The sequence below is a fragment of the Thalassophryne amazonica genome, chromosome 3 (assembly GCF_902500255.1).
Source record: "Thalassophryne amazonica chromosome 3, fThaAma1.1, whole genome shotgun sequence".
Taxonomy (NCBI): Eukaryota; Metazoa; Chordata; class Actinopteri; order Batrachoidiformes; family Batrachoididae; genus Thalassophryne; species Thalassophryne amazonica.
Window position 1 is genome coordinate 94,059,430 of NC_047105.1, and position 16,143 is coordinate 94,075,572.

Here is a 16,143-nt window from a genome sequence, read left to right on the forward strand (position 1 = left end):
GGAAAAAAAATCGGATTTGTTTATGGAGTTGATCGACGATAAACCTGAACAAATATTACGTACAGATTTTTAACTTCTTTCACATTTTATTCTCTTTTTAAATAGGTTCTTAAGTTGTGGAATCATTTTGCATTTATTTAGATGAATATTTATGCATGGTTCAGGTTTCTGTAAGTTTACCCTTTTCACACTGTTCAGTTCCACGTACCTTAATATGTGCTGCACTTAAATGCTGATGTAAAATTGGGATATCTGAGCTTTTGGTGGATTCAAGTGTAATTTTGAAGTTGGATGAAGTTAATGTCTAAACAGACGGACAAGCTCGTCATCCCCTTTAACAGCCCCCATACATTTTCCACCAATGGCTCTAAATATATGATGTAAAAATACTGCTCGGTGGAAAAGTGAGGGACCTTACTGAATTGGCATGCCAAACAAAAATAGAAAATTATTCCTTTAACATTTCTGATTTAAATGTACTCGGGAGTCACGACTTAGGAAGTGGATGCCACAAACATGAGAGTGAGCTGACGCTAACCAGTTACTTTGTCGAAATGCAGTAACCCACGCAGAGCTTTTTGGTTCCAGATTAGGAATTCTGAGAAAACGTATCCCTGAACCACTCAGGAAATGATTGGTGCAGTTAATAATGCAGCACCCCTGTAATGCCTGTAAAAACTATTGTGGCACGCACTCTTGCGTGCCAGAGTAAACCTGTAAACTGTGCGAGGCCCTGCCTGCAATAATACACAGACATGCAGTGTTTGTGAATAGGTTGCACAATGTTCACACCAGTGGCATGAAATTTATGTGTGCCAGAAGTGTTGAACACTTAATAAATTTTCTTTGTACAATGGCAGACAGCCTTGCACAGTATGACATTTACTCATTGCCACGGAAGATTGTGTGCCAGTGCGGGAATGAAATTCATGCAAATGTCATGGCTTTTGCTATCTTAGCGCTGTCTACACATCAGTGAATTCTGGTAGCTCCTGCTTCGGCCACCAGGGGATGGCAGCTGGAATTTGACACGTACCCCCAAGGCAAGCCATCTAAAGTCAGAATTCCTACTCAATTTGTACACACCAAATGTATTCAAGTTCAGTTTGTACACACCAAATGTATTCAGTTCACAATCCAACATGGCTTTGACACCTGCTAATCCACTAACTGAAAACTTAACTTTTATAATGCTAAACCGATATACCGCTAAAAAAAATTTAGGGAAGTTACAGCTAACCGCTAAGTTTTAGTATTGACTCGGTCCATTGTCAGCTACTGATAAACCAGTTTCGAGTTGAAGCACTGCAGGGGCTTCTGGGTAAATTCAAAGGCGATCACAAACCCAAAATGAACACATGAAAAATAAATTAAAAAACAACCCAAACACTGTCATCTCTACATGATATACTGTATTGTGGCCAGCTACATGAAAGAACAATTTATGTGGGGATGATTGTTGTACAAAAACTTCAGATATCTGTCGCTGAGATAGATGACTGGAGTATAATTTTAAGCAGAAACAAGATAATTGGTGAACCGTGGCTGACGCAAGGAAATGACGCATGCGCAACAAAGGCCTAGTGAGCGTGCCCTGCCCCTTCTGAGAGTGCACAGAAGGGGCAGGGCATAAATTAACAGTGTGTACATGCAAATCTTTACCTTTTTTTGTTAAGTGAAAAGACACATTGCTGTATTTTTATGTAGCCTAAAGACAAAAATTTGTGGGTTTTCGCAATGGATGAGGTGTAGCTTTTTACCAGTTGCACTGCACACAACACAGGTGAGCCATTCCTGTGTTTGAGGAGGTAATCTGTGACTATTAGCACTGCAATTTACTGCTTTTTATAAAGACAACGATCGTGTTTGGAATTGTTTTCCTGCATTTGTTTTGTTTGTGAATGCAGCTCTGTTAATAGTTTATAAATATTGTAACGATCACCGGGCCGGTAGCTAAGACGGAATTGTTGTGCTGCAATGCATCATGGGAGTTTATTATTGTTATTGTGGTTCATGGATTAGCAGTGTCATAGATTTGTTGTTTTTGTAGTGTAATTAGTTTGGTGAAGCGTTGACACCATGAGTGAAAAGTGTCTTGCGTTTGATGTCTGCTGCCACCATCATCGATTTCTATTTACTCACTAGGTGGAGCACCAGGCTGATCCACTGGCCGTTTCCAGAGCGCTGCCATCTTGGTTAGTGTGTAACAACCATACATAAATAGAAATCGATGGATATGATCAATATTTGAGTTTCACCATAAATCTGTATTTTCTGTGCCATTTAATTTATTCAAACTCAGTCCCACATTTGTACAGCCACTATTTGTCAAAACAAGTGCACAAGATCAGACTATATGATAGACTTGAATGAATGTTCATCTCAGCCCAGATGTTGAAACAAGATAGAAAAAAATTATACCATCAGTTTGTCCAACACATTACATCTGCCACAACACAAGATACTAGTCTGATCCTTAATTTCATTATGAAGTTAAAAAGTCTCTCCACCGTTTTCATTTTAATATGTATTGTAGAATGCAGTGTGTTGGAGTGCATTGTGCACATAGTTTGTTCCACTGATTTCAAAGTGCATTTAAAACAAAATACACGCACAAGATAAACAGATGTGAGCCAGGTTTTCTGCAGGTTTAAGGGTCGGCAAATCAGCAGTGCAACAAAAATTACCATTATCACAATGCACGGTGCTGTTTTACTTGTTCAGACAAGTACAAAGTGCATTAGAGCACCACAGCCAGTGTGCAAGCACGCATCACAACTTACTTTACTGGAGGGGTAGCCTAATACAACCCCTGGCAAAAATTATGGAATCACCGCCCTCGGAGGATGTTCATTCAGTTGTTTAATTTTGTAGAAAAAAGGCAGATCACAGACATGACACAAAACTAAAGTCATTTCAAATGGCAACTTTCTGGATTTAAGAAACACTATAAGAAATCAGGAAAAAAAATTGTGGCAGTCAGTAACGGTTACTTTTTAGACTAAGCAGAGGGAAAAAATATGGAATCACTCAATTCTGAGGAATAAATTATGGAATTACCCTGTAAATTTTCATCCCCAAAACTAACACCTGCATCAAATCAGATCTGCTCGTTAGTCTGCATCTAAAAAGGAGTGATCACACCTTGGAGAGCTGTTGCACCAAGTGGACTGACATGAATCATGGCTCCAACACGAGAGATGTCAATTGAAACAAAGGAGAGGATTATCAAACTCTTAAGAGGGTAAGTCATCACGCAATGTTGCAAAAGATGCTGGTTGTTCAGTCAGCTGTGTCTAAACTCTGGACCAAATACAAACAACATGGGAAGGTTGTTAAAGGCAAACATACTGGTAGACCAAGGAAGACATCAAAGCGTCAAGACAGAAAACTTAAAAGGAATATGTCTCAAAAAATCGAAAATGCACAACAAAACAAATGAGGAACGAATGGGAGGAAACTGGAGTCAACGTCTGTGACCGAACTGTAAGAAACCGCCTAAAGGAAATGGGATTTACATACAGAAAAGCTAAACGAAAGCCATCATTAACACCTAAACAGAAAAAAAACAAGGTTACAATGGGCTAAAGAAAAGCAGTCATGGACTGTGGATGACTGGATGAAAGTCATATTCAGTGATGAATCTCGAATCTGCATTGGGCAAGGTGATGATGCTGGAACTTTTGTTTGGTGCTGTTCCAATGAGATTTATAAAGATGACTGCCTGAAGAGAACATGTAAATTTCCACAGTCATTGATGATATGGGGCTGCATGTCAGGTAAAGGCACTGGGGAGATGGCTGTCATTACATCATCAATAAATGCACAAGTTTACGTTTATTTTGGACACTTTCTTATCCCATCAATTGAAAGGCTGTTTAGGGATGATGAAATCATTTTTCAAGATGATAATGCATCTTGCCATAGAGCAAAAACTGTGAAAACATTCCTTGCAAAAAGACACATAGGGTCAATGTCATGGCCTGCAAATAGTCCAGATCTTAATCCAATTGAAAATCTTTGGTGGAAGTTGAAGAAAATAGTCCATGACAAGACTCCAACCTGCAAAGCTGATCTGGCAACAGCAATCAGAGAAAGTTGGAGCCAGATTGATGAAGAGTACTGTTTGTCACTCATTAAGTCCATGCCTCAGAGACTGCAAGCTGTTATAAAAGCCAGAGGTGGTGCAACAAAATACTAGTGATGTGTTGGAGCGTTTTGTTTTTCATGATTCCATAATTTTTTCCTCAGAATTGAGTGATTCCATATTTTTTTCCCTCTGCTTGGTCTAAAAAAGTAACTGTTACTGACTGCCACAATTTTTTTCCTGATTTCTTATAGTGTTTCTTAAAGCCAGAAAACTTCCATTTGAAATGACTAGTTTTGTGTCATGTCTGTGATCTGCTTTTTTTCAACAAAATTAAACAACTGAATGAACATCCTCCGAGGCCGGTGATTCCATAATTTTTGCCAGGGGTCGTAGTCCAAACACCAGAGTCAGATACCATGTCTGAGCCTACAGTTGGGAAATAATCAGGGGTGAAAGTAACAGTTTTGCACACTCACATCATATTAAAGACTGCTCTTAACCCACCTACAGCACCGCTTTTACAGAGCGCTTCTCCACAAAAATTTAGAATAGATAAAATGATACAGCTACGCCAGTCAGGGTAAAAGTAAGAATATTCAAATTTCTGGACAAAGTTGAAAGAAATCTGAAAACACTACACTGGAATATGGAGTATATCAGAGAAATGAATCTCATTCGTGTATATTCTTATATTAGTAGAATATACAATTTTATTTTATGGCTGTGACACTACGCACGCTCTGATTGGCTGATTTCTGATGACATTTTCCCATATCCGGACTGGTTACGATGCCAATCGGTCCACAATGCGTATTTTCTTTACTAGCCAGGAAGGAAAAAAAGCACAATTAGAAAATCCAAGTCGGATATAAACATACGCCATAAATATCTAAACAGCATCTGGAAAAACACAGACTGAACTCTTACCAGCTAACGATCGTGTTTATTTTACACACACACACATTATATATATATATATATATATAAACCTCACTTGCTTGGTCTATCAGATCAACGTGTTGTCGGTACGGACTGAGCGCTAGAAAGGTCCGTGCAATAAAGACGGACCATTCGCCATCACCATCAATGCACAAAATGAGGGAATTGCTTTTGGAAGACCAGGGTTCCAGAACCTCCAGAGACTTGCACAATACCAAAGTGTACTGAAGCTTTGGTGGTTTTTCCTTTGGTCTCAGTGAGACCCTGTGAATGACCCCTGAAATTCTGTCCCAAGCCATATTTTTTAGCCAGATACACACAGTCTAATACATTAACTACTCTTAAAAGAAAGTAAATAATTCCAGACTTAAAAATGGAAAAAAACTTTTACCTCAATATACATTTTATTTTTAATTATGCACTCTTCTTAAAGATTTAATAGCTTGTATTTTTCTAGGTTTTTATATCTTACAATATCAGATTCAGTCATTTGTAAAAACATTCATGGGGTAGCGTGTGTGTGTGTGTATACAGACACACACACACAATATATATATATATATATATATATATATATATATATATATATATATATATATATATATATATATATATATATATATATATATATATATATGCGCGCACACACACAAACAAAACTAGGCATGACTGAGTGAAGAGAAATCAATCTATACACTTCCTCAGACATATACAGAAACATATGTAATTGTCCCCATGTATTTTACATGTACATTTATATATAAAATACAGTTTAAAAGTTTTGGCTATTTGTTCAAATTGTTATCGTAATTGGGGTTTGTGTTTTCAAGGTCTCATTATCATGAAAACTGGAGCACTATTTCCATGTATAAAAGGAAAACTATGGTTGCCCGCGTTGGTCTTTCACAGAAAGACTTCAGGAAGGCAAAACATTAAAACTCAAATCTACCCTGCCTCTACCAAACAAGGAAAAGAGCAAGTTCACCCTTTTTCCTTGATGCAACAAGTGAAAAGAATTGTGTCAAATGTAACAATGAACGTATGTGTCTGCAGCATTAATCTTCAGGGTAGAGTCCAAAATGTCTTTATATTTATGTCCTTAATGGCCGAGAAGATCAAAGTGAAATATCCTCCCAGCTTCTGTTGGAGTCACACAATCTTCAAAACTCTCCGACTGAATCATCAGCAGTGCCACAGTTAATCATATTTGATAACGTCCAATCAAAACAAAAATGCATGGGTAGATCCTCAGTGATACCAGAACGGTTACAAATAGTTTGTCAGCAGTTGGAAAGTCTCTCTCTGGTTAATTAAAGCACCACTGCCAGTGGACACATCTACTCAAAGCATTCTGATTCAAAAGACCACAAACAGAAAGGGCCGGGGGAAAGAAAGAAAAACAAAACATCCTTCAACAAAGCAGACATGAAGACCCCTGACACACTAAAGGGAACACAAAGGGAAGGAAAATAAATACAAAGCAAACAGGAATATCAGCAGGGCATTTCCATCTAATCATCACACAATCAAAACATAAATTATGTATTTGTTGGGATTATAGAGTAACTACACTGCATTTAATAATCTCAATATTACCCCTTTAGATTGTTTCCTTGAGAAAAACATTAACACTGTCCCGTGCTTGGACTGAGTAGGCACCCTTCTTCACTTTACTTCTAACACAAGAACAGAGTTCTTTTGTGACAGTCATAGTACAGAAAGGCCTGAGTCCATCCACAAATATTCTCTAGCAAATGTCACATTACACTCCAGCTCAGTCCTTCGAAATCAATGTCTCTTCAGTCCTCGCCTCCTCTGTGTTATTGCCATCCATTCCAGGTGAGAATAGAACAGACTCTTTCGTAGAAAAGTCTACAAATATTTCACAAAGACACTGATGGAGCAGCGGAAATATCTCCCATACACAAAGAAAACCCCACCAAAAGCTAATCCCTATGGGTTTGATTTAAATGACAAGTGTGTAGCTTTATTTTTATGGTTTCAAATCTCCACAATGTTCCTCAGTGGCAGCTTTTGCAGCTCTTGGAAATTAAATTGTTTATACACCTTTATATATATTAAATAAAATGAAAGAACAAAGAACTGGGTGAGCAGAGAAGCATAATGATGGACTAAATGGAAGAAAAAGAAGAACATAGATTTTCAAAGCCGTGATACCATGAAGGCCAGATCATGCTCCTGAGTCCAAGTTTGAGCAAAAGGCAAAAAACAAACAGTTTGATGGATATCACAGACGGATCTTTCTATACATGTAGAGGTACGGAGGGAGTAGTTCAGTAAAAATGCTGATGAGGATGGTGCAAAGAAAATGCTAGCTCCACAGTCCTGCATAGTTGCCGTGCAGGCCGGAGCAGAGCGGTCCACCTGCTACAAATAGCTTGGTGCCAGAGTCGTCGTAGCAGTGTGTGTACACCGCATTAGGGAAGGAATGGGTGTCTGAGAAATAACTCCTCCATGTCTCATCGTGATTCTAAAAGGAAAGTGAAGAGCAGAAAAGGAAGGTTAATGGATGAGAAGTGTGTGTGTGTGTGTGTGTGTGTGTGTGTATATATATATATACACACACACACACACATGAGGTCTGTTAGAAAAGTATCGGACCTTTTTATTTTTTTCAAAAACTAAAAAAACTATATGGATTTGAATCACGTGCGATTACATCAGACAAGCTTGAACCCTCGTGGGCATGCAAGAGTTTTTTCACGCCTGTTGGTTACATCATTCGCCTGTGGGCTGGCTTTGAGTGAGGAGTGGTCCACCCCTCCCGTCGGAATCTCTTTGTCTGACAACTTCCTGAGAGAGACCACTCCTCACTCAAAGCCAGCCCACAGGCGAATGACGTAACCGACAGGCGTGAAAAAACTCACGCATGCGCACGAGGGTTCAAGGTTGTCTGATGTAATAGCACGTGATTCAAATCCATATAGTTTTTGAAAAAAATAAAAAGGTACGATAGTTTTATCACAGACCTCGTATGTATGTGTGTATATATATATATATATATACACGAGGTCTATTAGAAAAGTATCCGACCTTATTATTTTTTCAAAAACCATATGGATTTGAATCACGTGTGATTACATCAGACATGCTTGAACCCTCGTGGGCATGCGAGAGTTTTTTCACGCCTGTCGGTTACGTCATTCGCCTGTGGGCAGTCTTTGAGTGAGGAGTCGTCCACCCGCTCGTCGATATTTTTTTTTTCATTGTTTAGGAATGGCTCAGAGACTGTTGCTTTGTTTGATAAAAATTTTTCAAAACTGTAAGGCACAACTGAGTGGACACCATTCAATAAATTCAGCTGGTTTTCGGTAAAAATTTTAACGGCTGATGAGAGATTTTGGTCTGGTAGTGTCGCTTTAAGGACGGCCCACGGCGCCTGACGGCGATCTGCGCTTTAAGGCGGCAGCGTCTCGCCGTTTCAAGTTGAAAACTTCCACATTTCAGGCTCTGTTGACGCAGTAAGTCGTCAGAGAACACAGAACTTTCAGAAGAAGTCGGCATGAGGAGTTTATTCGGACATTCCATTGTTAACGGTCATTTTGTAATGAACGTGCGGGCAGAGTCGCATGTCGGGCTGGACCCGACCGCGGGGGGTCGCGGCAGGAAAAACACCTCCGTTGGAAATCTTAACGGGCAAGTTGGAACATGCCCAAGCTGTTTAACAATTTCTCAGTTACTCACTTGTTGAAAGCCATTAAAAGCCGCCTGAATTCTACAAATGGTTTTCAACACGGAGGTGTTTTTCCTGTCGCTGCACACACAGATTTGCCGAGTCATCACGGAAACGACTTGGCAAATTTGCGCGTACGTCTTTCATTAAAAAAATGTCCTTAAACAGTGGAATGTCCGCATAAATTCCTCATGCCGGCCTCTTCTGAATCTTCTCTGTTCTCTCACGATGTCCTGGGTGAATTAAGCCTTAAATTAGGATGTTTTCAGCTCGAAACAGGCCGACGACGGCGCCTGGAAGCGCTGCAGGACGTCCCGCTCCGTGTGAAGTCCTTACACCGACAGAAACACCCCATAATCTCTCATCAGCCGTTAAACTTTTCACAGAAAACCAGCTTAATTTCTCGAATAGTGTCCACTCGGATATTCCTCACAGGTCCAGAAAAAATTTTGATAAAGCAACACACGCCGTCTCGAGCAGCGTGTGAAACAAAGGAATTCAGCCGAGAGGGCGGGACCACATCTCACTCAAGGCCTGCCCACAGGGAAATGACGTCACCGACACGCGTGAAAAAAACTCACGCATGCGCACGAGGGTTCAAGCATGATTGGTGTAATCGCATGTCATTCAAATCCATATAGTTAAAAAAAAAATAAAAGGGTCGGTTTATTATCTAAGAGACCTCATATATATATATATATATATATATATATATATATATATTATCAGGGTTCTAGCTAGTGCAGGGTAAATTATGTGATCACGGTTCACAGCTTCGGGCACCCCCCCCCCCCCCCCCCGAATCTATAGGGTTTTATACCACTATAACATTCTTGGCAAGCCTTATTTGAACTAATTTTGGGTGGTTTTAGACGCATTGAACTTAAGTATAATAAACAAAAAATTGTATTTATGTTGTAATATTTGTAAGATCAAAGTTATTTTTTGCATGTTTCTGTCAAAGTCTAAATTTATAAATTAAATAACATTGAAAGTGATAAAAAACAATATTTAATGGACATAGCATTTACTCTCCTCTTCAAAAATGACAGTAGGTTATAATTTAGTGACGCAGGCAGTTTTTCTGTCATCCTGACAAGTTTTGTTTGTTTTGTTTTTTTTCAACAATGTAACACCTAATTGTCAAACCTGCTGTTTTAAATGAAACTGTTTTAAATAAGACTTTCATGGTGGGGTTAACTTTTTTGCTTCAGCTCAGAGTGAAGCAGAGACGCCGTTTTCAGCTGCGACCCTTCACAGCTCTGTGGCCACAGAATGCGTTGACTCTCTGATCTCTGCGATTTGATATGAAGAAAATGAGAAATATATTTATTTTAATTACTTTAATTATTGGTTTAAAATTGAAAAAACTATGACGCTATAAGCTTGAAATACGATTGAACTGGTACATTTTCAGCAACATTTCAGTTCACTTTTCAGAGATTCTGTGCTAGACAGCACAGCCAATTTGAACCCGAGAGCCGGGCAGAAATTTGCACTACTGGGCATTGCCGCCCACCGTGGCTAGAACCCTGATAGATACACACACAAAAAGGGTGGGCCAATACAATGTTACCACTTTTTTAATTCGTACAATTTCCAAAATAAAGATTTCTCATTTTCATCATCCATCAGGAAATTATGAGAATCCCTCTTGAGATGTGTGGCAATGTCATCACAAACTTCAATGTGCGTGTTGCAGCTGTAATGCAAAGAAGAGGAGCTTGGATTGAACATGTAATCAATTGAACTGTGCGGAAAACAAGTCTGTAAATAAAATTTTCAAATAAATTCACATTTCAAAAACGTGTACGATCAAAAAGTGGTAACATTTTATTGGCCCACCCTGTGTGAATATGTGTGTGTGTGTGTGTATATACAGTAGTGTTCAGAATAATAGTAGTGCTATCTGACTAAAAAGATTAATCCAGGTTTTGAGTATATTTCTTATTGTTACATGGGAAACGAGGTACCAGTAGATTCTCACAAATCCAACAAGAACAAGCATTCATGATATGCACACTCCTAAGGCTATGAAATAGGGCTATTAGTAAAAAAAGTAGAAAAGGGGGTGTTCACAATAATAGTAGCATCTGCTGTTGATGCTACAAACTCAAAACTATTATATTCAAACTGCAATCCTGTGAATCACTAAACTAGTATTTAGTTGTATAACCACAGTTTTTCATGATTTCTTCACATCTGCGAGGCATTAATTGTGTTGGTTTGAAACCAAGATTTTGCTTGTTTACTAGTGTGCTTGGGGTCATTGTCTTGTTGAAACACCCATTTCTTTTTTTTTAAATTATCTTTTTATTTGGAAATACATGTTATAATACATCAAAATACAAATACCATATTTTTTTTAACTTATGTTATACAGATCTGAGTTTCCTGTAGTTGCAATGGAATTTCTTGTTCCAAAGGTTTGTAACTTTTAACATCCACAGGGGTTATAAACAACAGTCAAAAACACATAAAATACTTTTTAAAGAATATCTGTAGTATTTTAGTTTCATTCAGTTGTGTTAGTCATTGAGATACTGTTGAAGACTTGAAAACAGAGAAAGAAAGAAAAAACCCCACAAAAAACAAACAAACTGTGTAATAGATGAGAGGTTGCCGTTCACTTCACTATCTTGGCAAAGTCTGGTCTTCGAGGTCTAATAAAATGCACCCATCTTTTCCAGTTTTTCATAAATATGTCCATCTTTAGATTCAAAGAAAAGGTAAACTTTTCCAAAATGTATATTTCCATTGTCACATCTATCCAATTATTAATTGTAGGTCCGGTTTGCAGCCTCCATCTCTTAGTTAAAGCCTTTTTCCCTGCTGCCAGCAACACCCCTATCAGATACTTATCTTTAGCCATCAGTCTTGGTGGGATAAGTCCTAAGTACATGGTTTTGAAGTCGAATGGTATCCATGTATTGAGGACTTCCTGTATTGCATTATGTATGTCTTTCCAATAATTTTGTATTTTTGGACAATCCCAAAAAACATGATAATGATTTGCAGTCTGACATCCACAGCCTCACCAGCAGAGAGCATTATTATTGTTTTGGTGCACCTTCATGACTGGGGTGATGAAGTATCGGGTTATATTTTTCCAACAGAATTCCTTCCATGCATGAGATTTTGTAGTTTTCCATTGAAATATACAAATGTCTTCCCATTCTTTATCTGTTATTGTTATGTTTCCTTCCCTTTCCCATTTAACTTGTGTATATATTTTGTTGAATTAGTTTCTAAATTCTGTAGACTCTCATACAGGTGGGAGATAATCCCTCTCTCTATGTTCGATTTGTATGCATCAATAAATACGAGGTCTGTTAGAAAACTATCCGACCTTCTTATTTTTTGCAAAAACCATATGGATTTGAATCACGTGTGATTGCATCAGCCAAGCTTGAACCTTCGTGTGCATGCGTGAGTTTTTTCACGCCTGTCGGTTGCGTCATTCGCCTGTGAGCACGCTTTGTGTGAGCAGTGGTCCACCCCCCTCGTCGGATTTTTATTGCGAGTAAAATGTCTGAAGGATTTGGAGCTTTGCTGCATCAAATTTTTCCAGAAACTGTGAGAGACAGCCAGGTGGACACCATTCGGAAAATTCAGATGGCTTTCAGGGACGATTTTATGGGGATCACACAGATTGAGGAGTGTTACAGCCGGTTTAAAGACTGCCCGCAGCGGTTGAGAGCACGCCGCACTCCGAGCGGCGATCGACAGGCTGAAACGACCAGATCATTTCCAAAGTGAAGGCTGTGTTGATCCGGGACATCGTGTGACTACCACAGAAACGGCAGAAGACGTGGACATCAGCACTTTTTCGGCAAATTCCACTGTTACAGGAGTTTTTGTCATGGAAAGAGGAGCGGAGGAATGTGCCACAGAGCCGCGAATGGCGCGGGACAAAAGCACCTCCATGTTGGTCTCAGAGGACAGGTTTCAGATGGCTTTCAGACGGCTTTCGGTGGCTTTTCAGTCATGTGACTATCCGAGAAATTGTGGACGAGCTGGACATGCCAGAACATGTCCTGTGAGGCTTCATCACGGCGTTGCTTTGCGCCATGCGGCTCCGTCCCGACGCGCGAATTCCTCCGCACGTCTGTCTCAATGTGCCGAAAAAGTGCTTCTGCAATCTCTCTGGTAGTCAGACGACGTCCCGGATCAACACAGCATTCCGTTTGGAAATAAACGGCACATTCCACTGTTACAGGAGTTTTTGTCATGGAAAGAGGAGCGGAGGAATTCGCGTGTCGGGACGGAGCCGCATGGCGCAAAGCAACGCCACGATGAAGCCTCACAGGACATGTTCTGGCATGTCCAGCTCGTCCACAATTTCTCGGATAGTCACACGACTGAAAAGCCACCGAAAGCCGTCTGAAAGCCATCTGAAAACTGTCCTGTGAGACCAACACGGAGGTGCTTTTGTCCGCGCCATGAGCGGCTCCGTGGCGCATTCCTCCGCTTCTCTTTCCATGACAAAAACTCCTGTAACAGTGGAATGTGCCAAAAAAGTGCTGATGTCCACGTCTTCTGCCATTTCTGTGGTAGTCACATGATGTCCCGGATCAACACAGCGTTCACATTGGAAATGATCTGGTCGTTTCAGCCTGTCGATTGCCGCTCGGAGTGCGGCGCGCTCTCAGCCGCTGTGGGCGGTCTTTAAACCAGCTGTAACACTCCTTAATCTGTGTGATCCCCATAAAATCGTCCCTGAAAGCCATCTGAATTTTCCGAATGGTGTCCACCTGGCTGTCTCTCACAGTTTCTGGAAAAATTTGATGCAGCAAAGCTCTAAATCGTTCAGACATTTTACTCGCAATAAAAATCCGACGAGGGGGTGGACCACTGCTCACACAAAGCCTGCTCACAGGCGAATAACGCAACCGACAGGCGTGAAAAAACTCACGCATGTGCACGAAGGTTCAAGCTTGGCTGATGCAATCACACGTGATTCAAATCCATATGGTTTTTGCAAAAAATAAAAAGGTCGGATAGTTTTCTAACAGACCTCGTAATTGAACAAATGGTTTACTGGCCTCTCTACCATCCTTGTTTTCTGATTATAATAATGTCATAGTTGGAGGTATCTATAGAAATCTTGTCTTTGTAATGAAAAATTATCCTTTAGACTTTGAAAACTCAAAAGTATCCTTCTGTATAATGCTGCACATTGATGTGATGCCTTTTTCAGTCCAAGCTTTGAATCTATCATTAAATTTGTTTGTTATAAAATCCGAATCATAGGCACACCAACTTAGAATTCTAACCTCCTCATTCAGTTTATATTTTCTAATTAATGATTTCCAAGTTTTGAGAGTGGAGTTCACCCATGGATTTTCGAGTCTATGTATTGTTGTAAATTTTTATCCGGTACAGCCTGTATATGCAAGTCAGGTATCAGACTGCACTCAATATCTTTCCATTGTGCCTTGTAGGAGGGGTTGCACCAACAGAGCAACGCTCTCATCTGTGCTGAGACATAATATTTTTCCAAGCATGGTAGACCCCATCCCCCCCTTCTGTTTAGGTAGCTGTAATGTTTTATATTGGATTCTGGGTTTCTTCCCTTGCCATATAAATCTTGATATTATTTTATCCCATTCTCCAGTTTGTTTTCTTGTAATTAAGATTGGTAGCGTTTGAAATAGGTAAAGGAACCTCGGTAATATATTAATTTTTATTGTTTCAATTCTTGCGCTCAGACTCAGAATGGGTATAAGATTCCACCTCCTAAGATCCTCCTTAATCTTACAAAGCAGAGGTTCATAATTTTTCTCATAACTTTTTGTCAAATCTTTAGGTAGGTTTACTCCCAGGTATTTAAAGGATTCTGTTTTCCATCTTAGAGGATATTTTTCTTTTAATTTTTCACATGGACTGAAGTTGTATGCTAGAGTTTCAGTTTTATTGACATTTAGTTTATGCCCTGACATAGAACCTAAGTTCTTTAAAAAAGTCAAAACCTCCACCAAGGATGTCTCAGGGTTTTTGAGATACAGGAGGACATCATCTGCATAGCATGCTATTTTATGTTCAATTTTGTTGATATAAATTCCCTTAATTTTAACATTCTGTCTAATGTGTTGGGCTAGCGGTTCTAGGAATAGGGCAAAAAGGAGTGGAGACCAGGCACATCCCTGCCTCACTCCTCTCTCAAGGTGAGTGATTTGGATAGGTAGCCGTTTATTTTAATTCTTGCCGTAGGATTGTTATAAATGGCTTTGATGCGGTTTACCATTTCATTAAACCCAAATTTAATTAGGAACTTAAAGAGGTATTGCCAGCTGACAGAATCAAAGGCTTTTTCTGCATCTAGACTTAGGATTAAGGCCTTTATCTTATGTTGTTTAATGTGGTCCATAATGTGCAGGGTGTGTCTTATGTTGTCTTGTGTGAGTCGTGCGTGTATAAAACCTGTCTAATCATTGTGAATTAGGGTGGGCAGCATTTTTTTTTCCATTCTTTGGGCCATTATTGATGTGTCTTTCCCCTCTTTATGTATAAGGGAAATAATGGCTTCTTTCCAAGACGGTGGGGTCTCTGCTTTTTTCAGTGTCCAGTTACATGCAGTTAGCAATATAGGCATAAGTTCTACCTTAAATGTCTTGTACCATTCGGTTGTAAACTCATCACTACCTGGTGATTTATTGCTTTTTAATGTGTTTATTGCGTCTAATAGTTCTTTTGGGGTTATTTCTGTATTTAGAGTTTTGTTTGTTCTTCTGTCATAACTGGTAGATCTAGAGTTTCTAGAAATGAGTCAATCTGATCTCCTTGAGTCTCTGTTGTCCTAGAATAAAGCCACTTGTAGAATGATTCAAAAGCTGCTTCGATCTGTTCTTGTTTGCTTTCAATGCCATTTTTTCGCGGGTCTCGAATTTTATATATCATATTGTTTGCATATTGCTTTTTCAGTTTCCAAGCCAGTAATTTTGTGAATTTAGGACCATTTTCATAAAATCTTTGTCTAGTAAAGTGCATTTTCTTCTCAATTTCCTGTGTATACATTTGATTAATTTCATTTCTAACTTTTTTTATTTTTTGCAGTGTATGTGAATCTTGATTTAGTGCATGGTAGCTTTCCAATTGTTTTAATTGTTTTTGTAGATCAAGCAGTTTTCCTTGGCATAATTTCTTTTTGAGCAAGGACATAGCCATGATCTTGCCCCATAGAACAGCCTTTGCTGCATCCCATATCATAAGTGAGGTTTCTCCATTAGCATTTTCCTTTATGTACATTTGAATTTCATTTGTCATTTGCTTCTTGAACAGTGGGTCATTGAGGAGGATGGAGTTAAACTGCCATGTTGTATTCCTCCTGCAACTTGCCAGATTGAGGGTGAGGTATATTGGGGCATGATCACTTAGGTCCATTGTGCCAATTTCTGAGTCTACAATCCTTAACTTGTCT

General features: G+C 39.3%; 1 protein-coding gene across 1 annotated transcript in view; it reads right to left on the bottom strand.

Moving 5' to 3' along the window:
* Positions 1-5,808: 5,808 nt before the first annotated feature.
* dcaf12 (DDB1 and CUL4 associated factor 12) overlaps positions 5,809-16,143 on the bottom strand; it is a 53,557-nt gene continuing 43,222 nt past the window's right edge. The window contains exon 9 of the mRNA XM_034167102.1: positions 5,809-7,520. Coding sequence (XP_034022993.1) covers positions 7,362-7,520 — 159 coding nt within the window. The 3' untranslated portion in view covers positions 5,809-7,361. The remainder of the gene's footprint in view (positions 7,521-16,143) is intronic.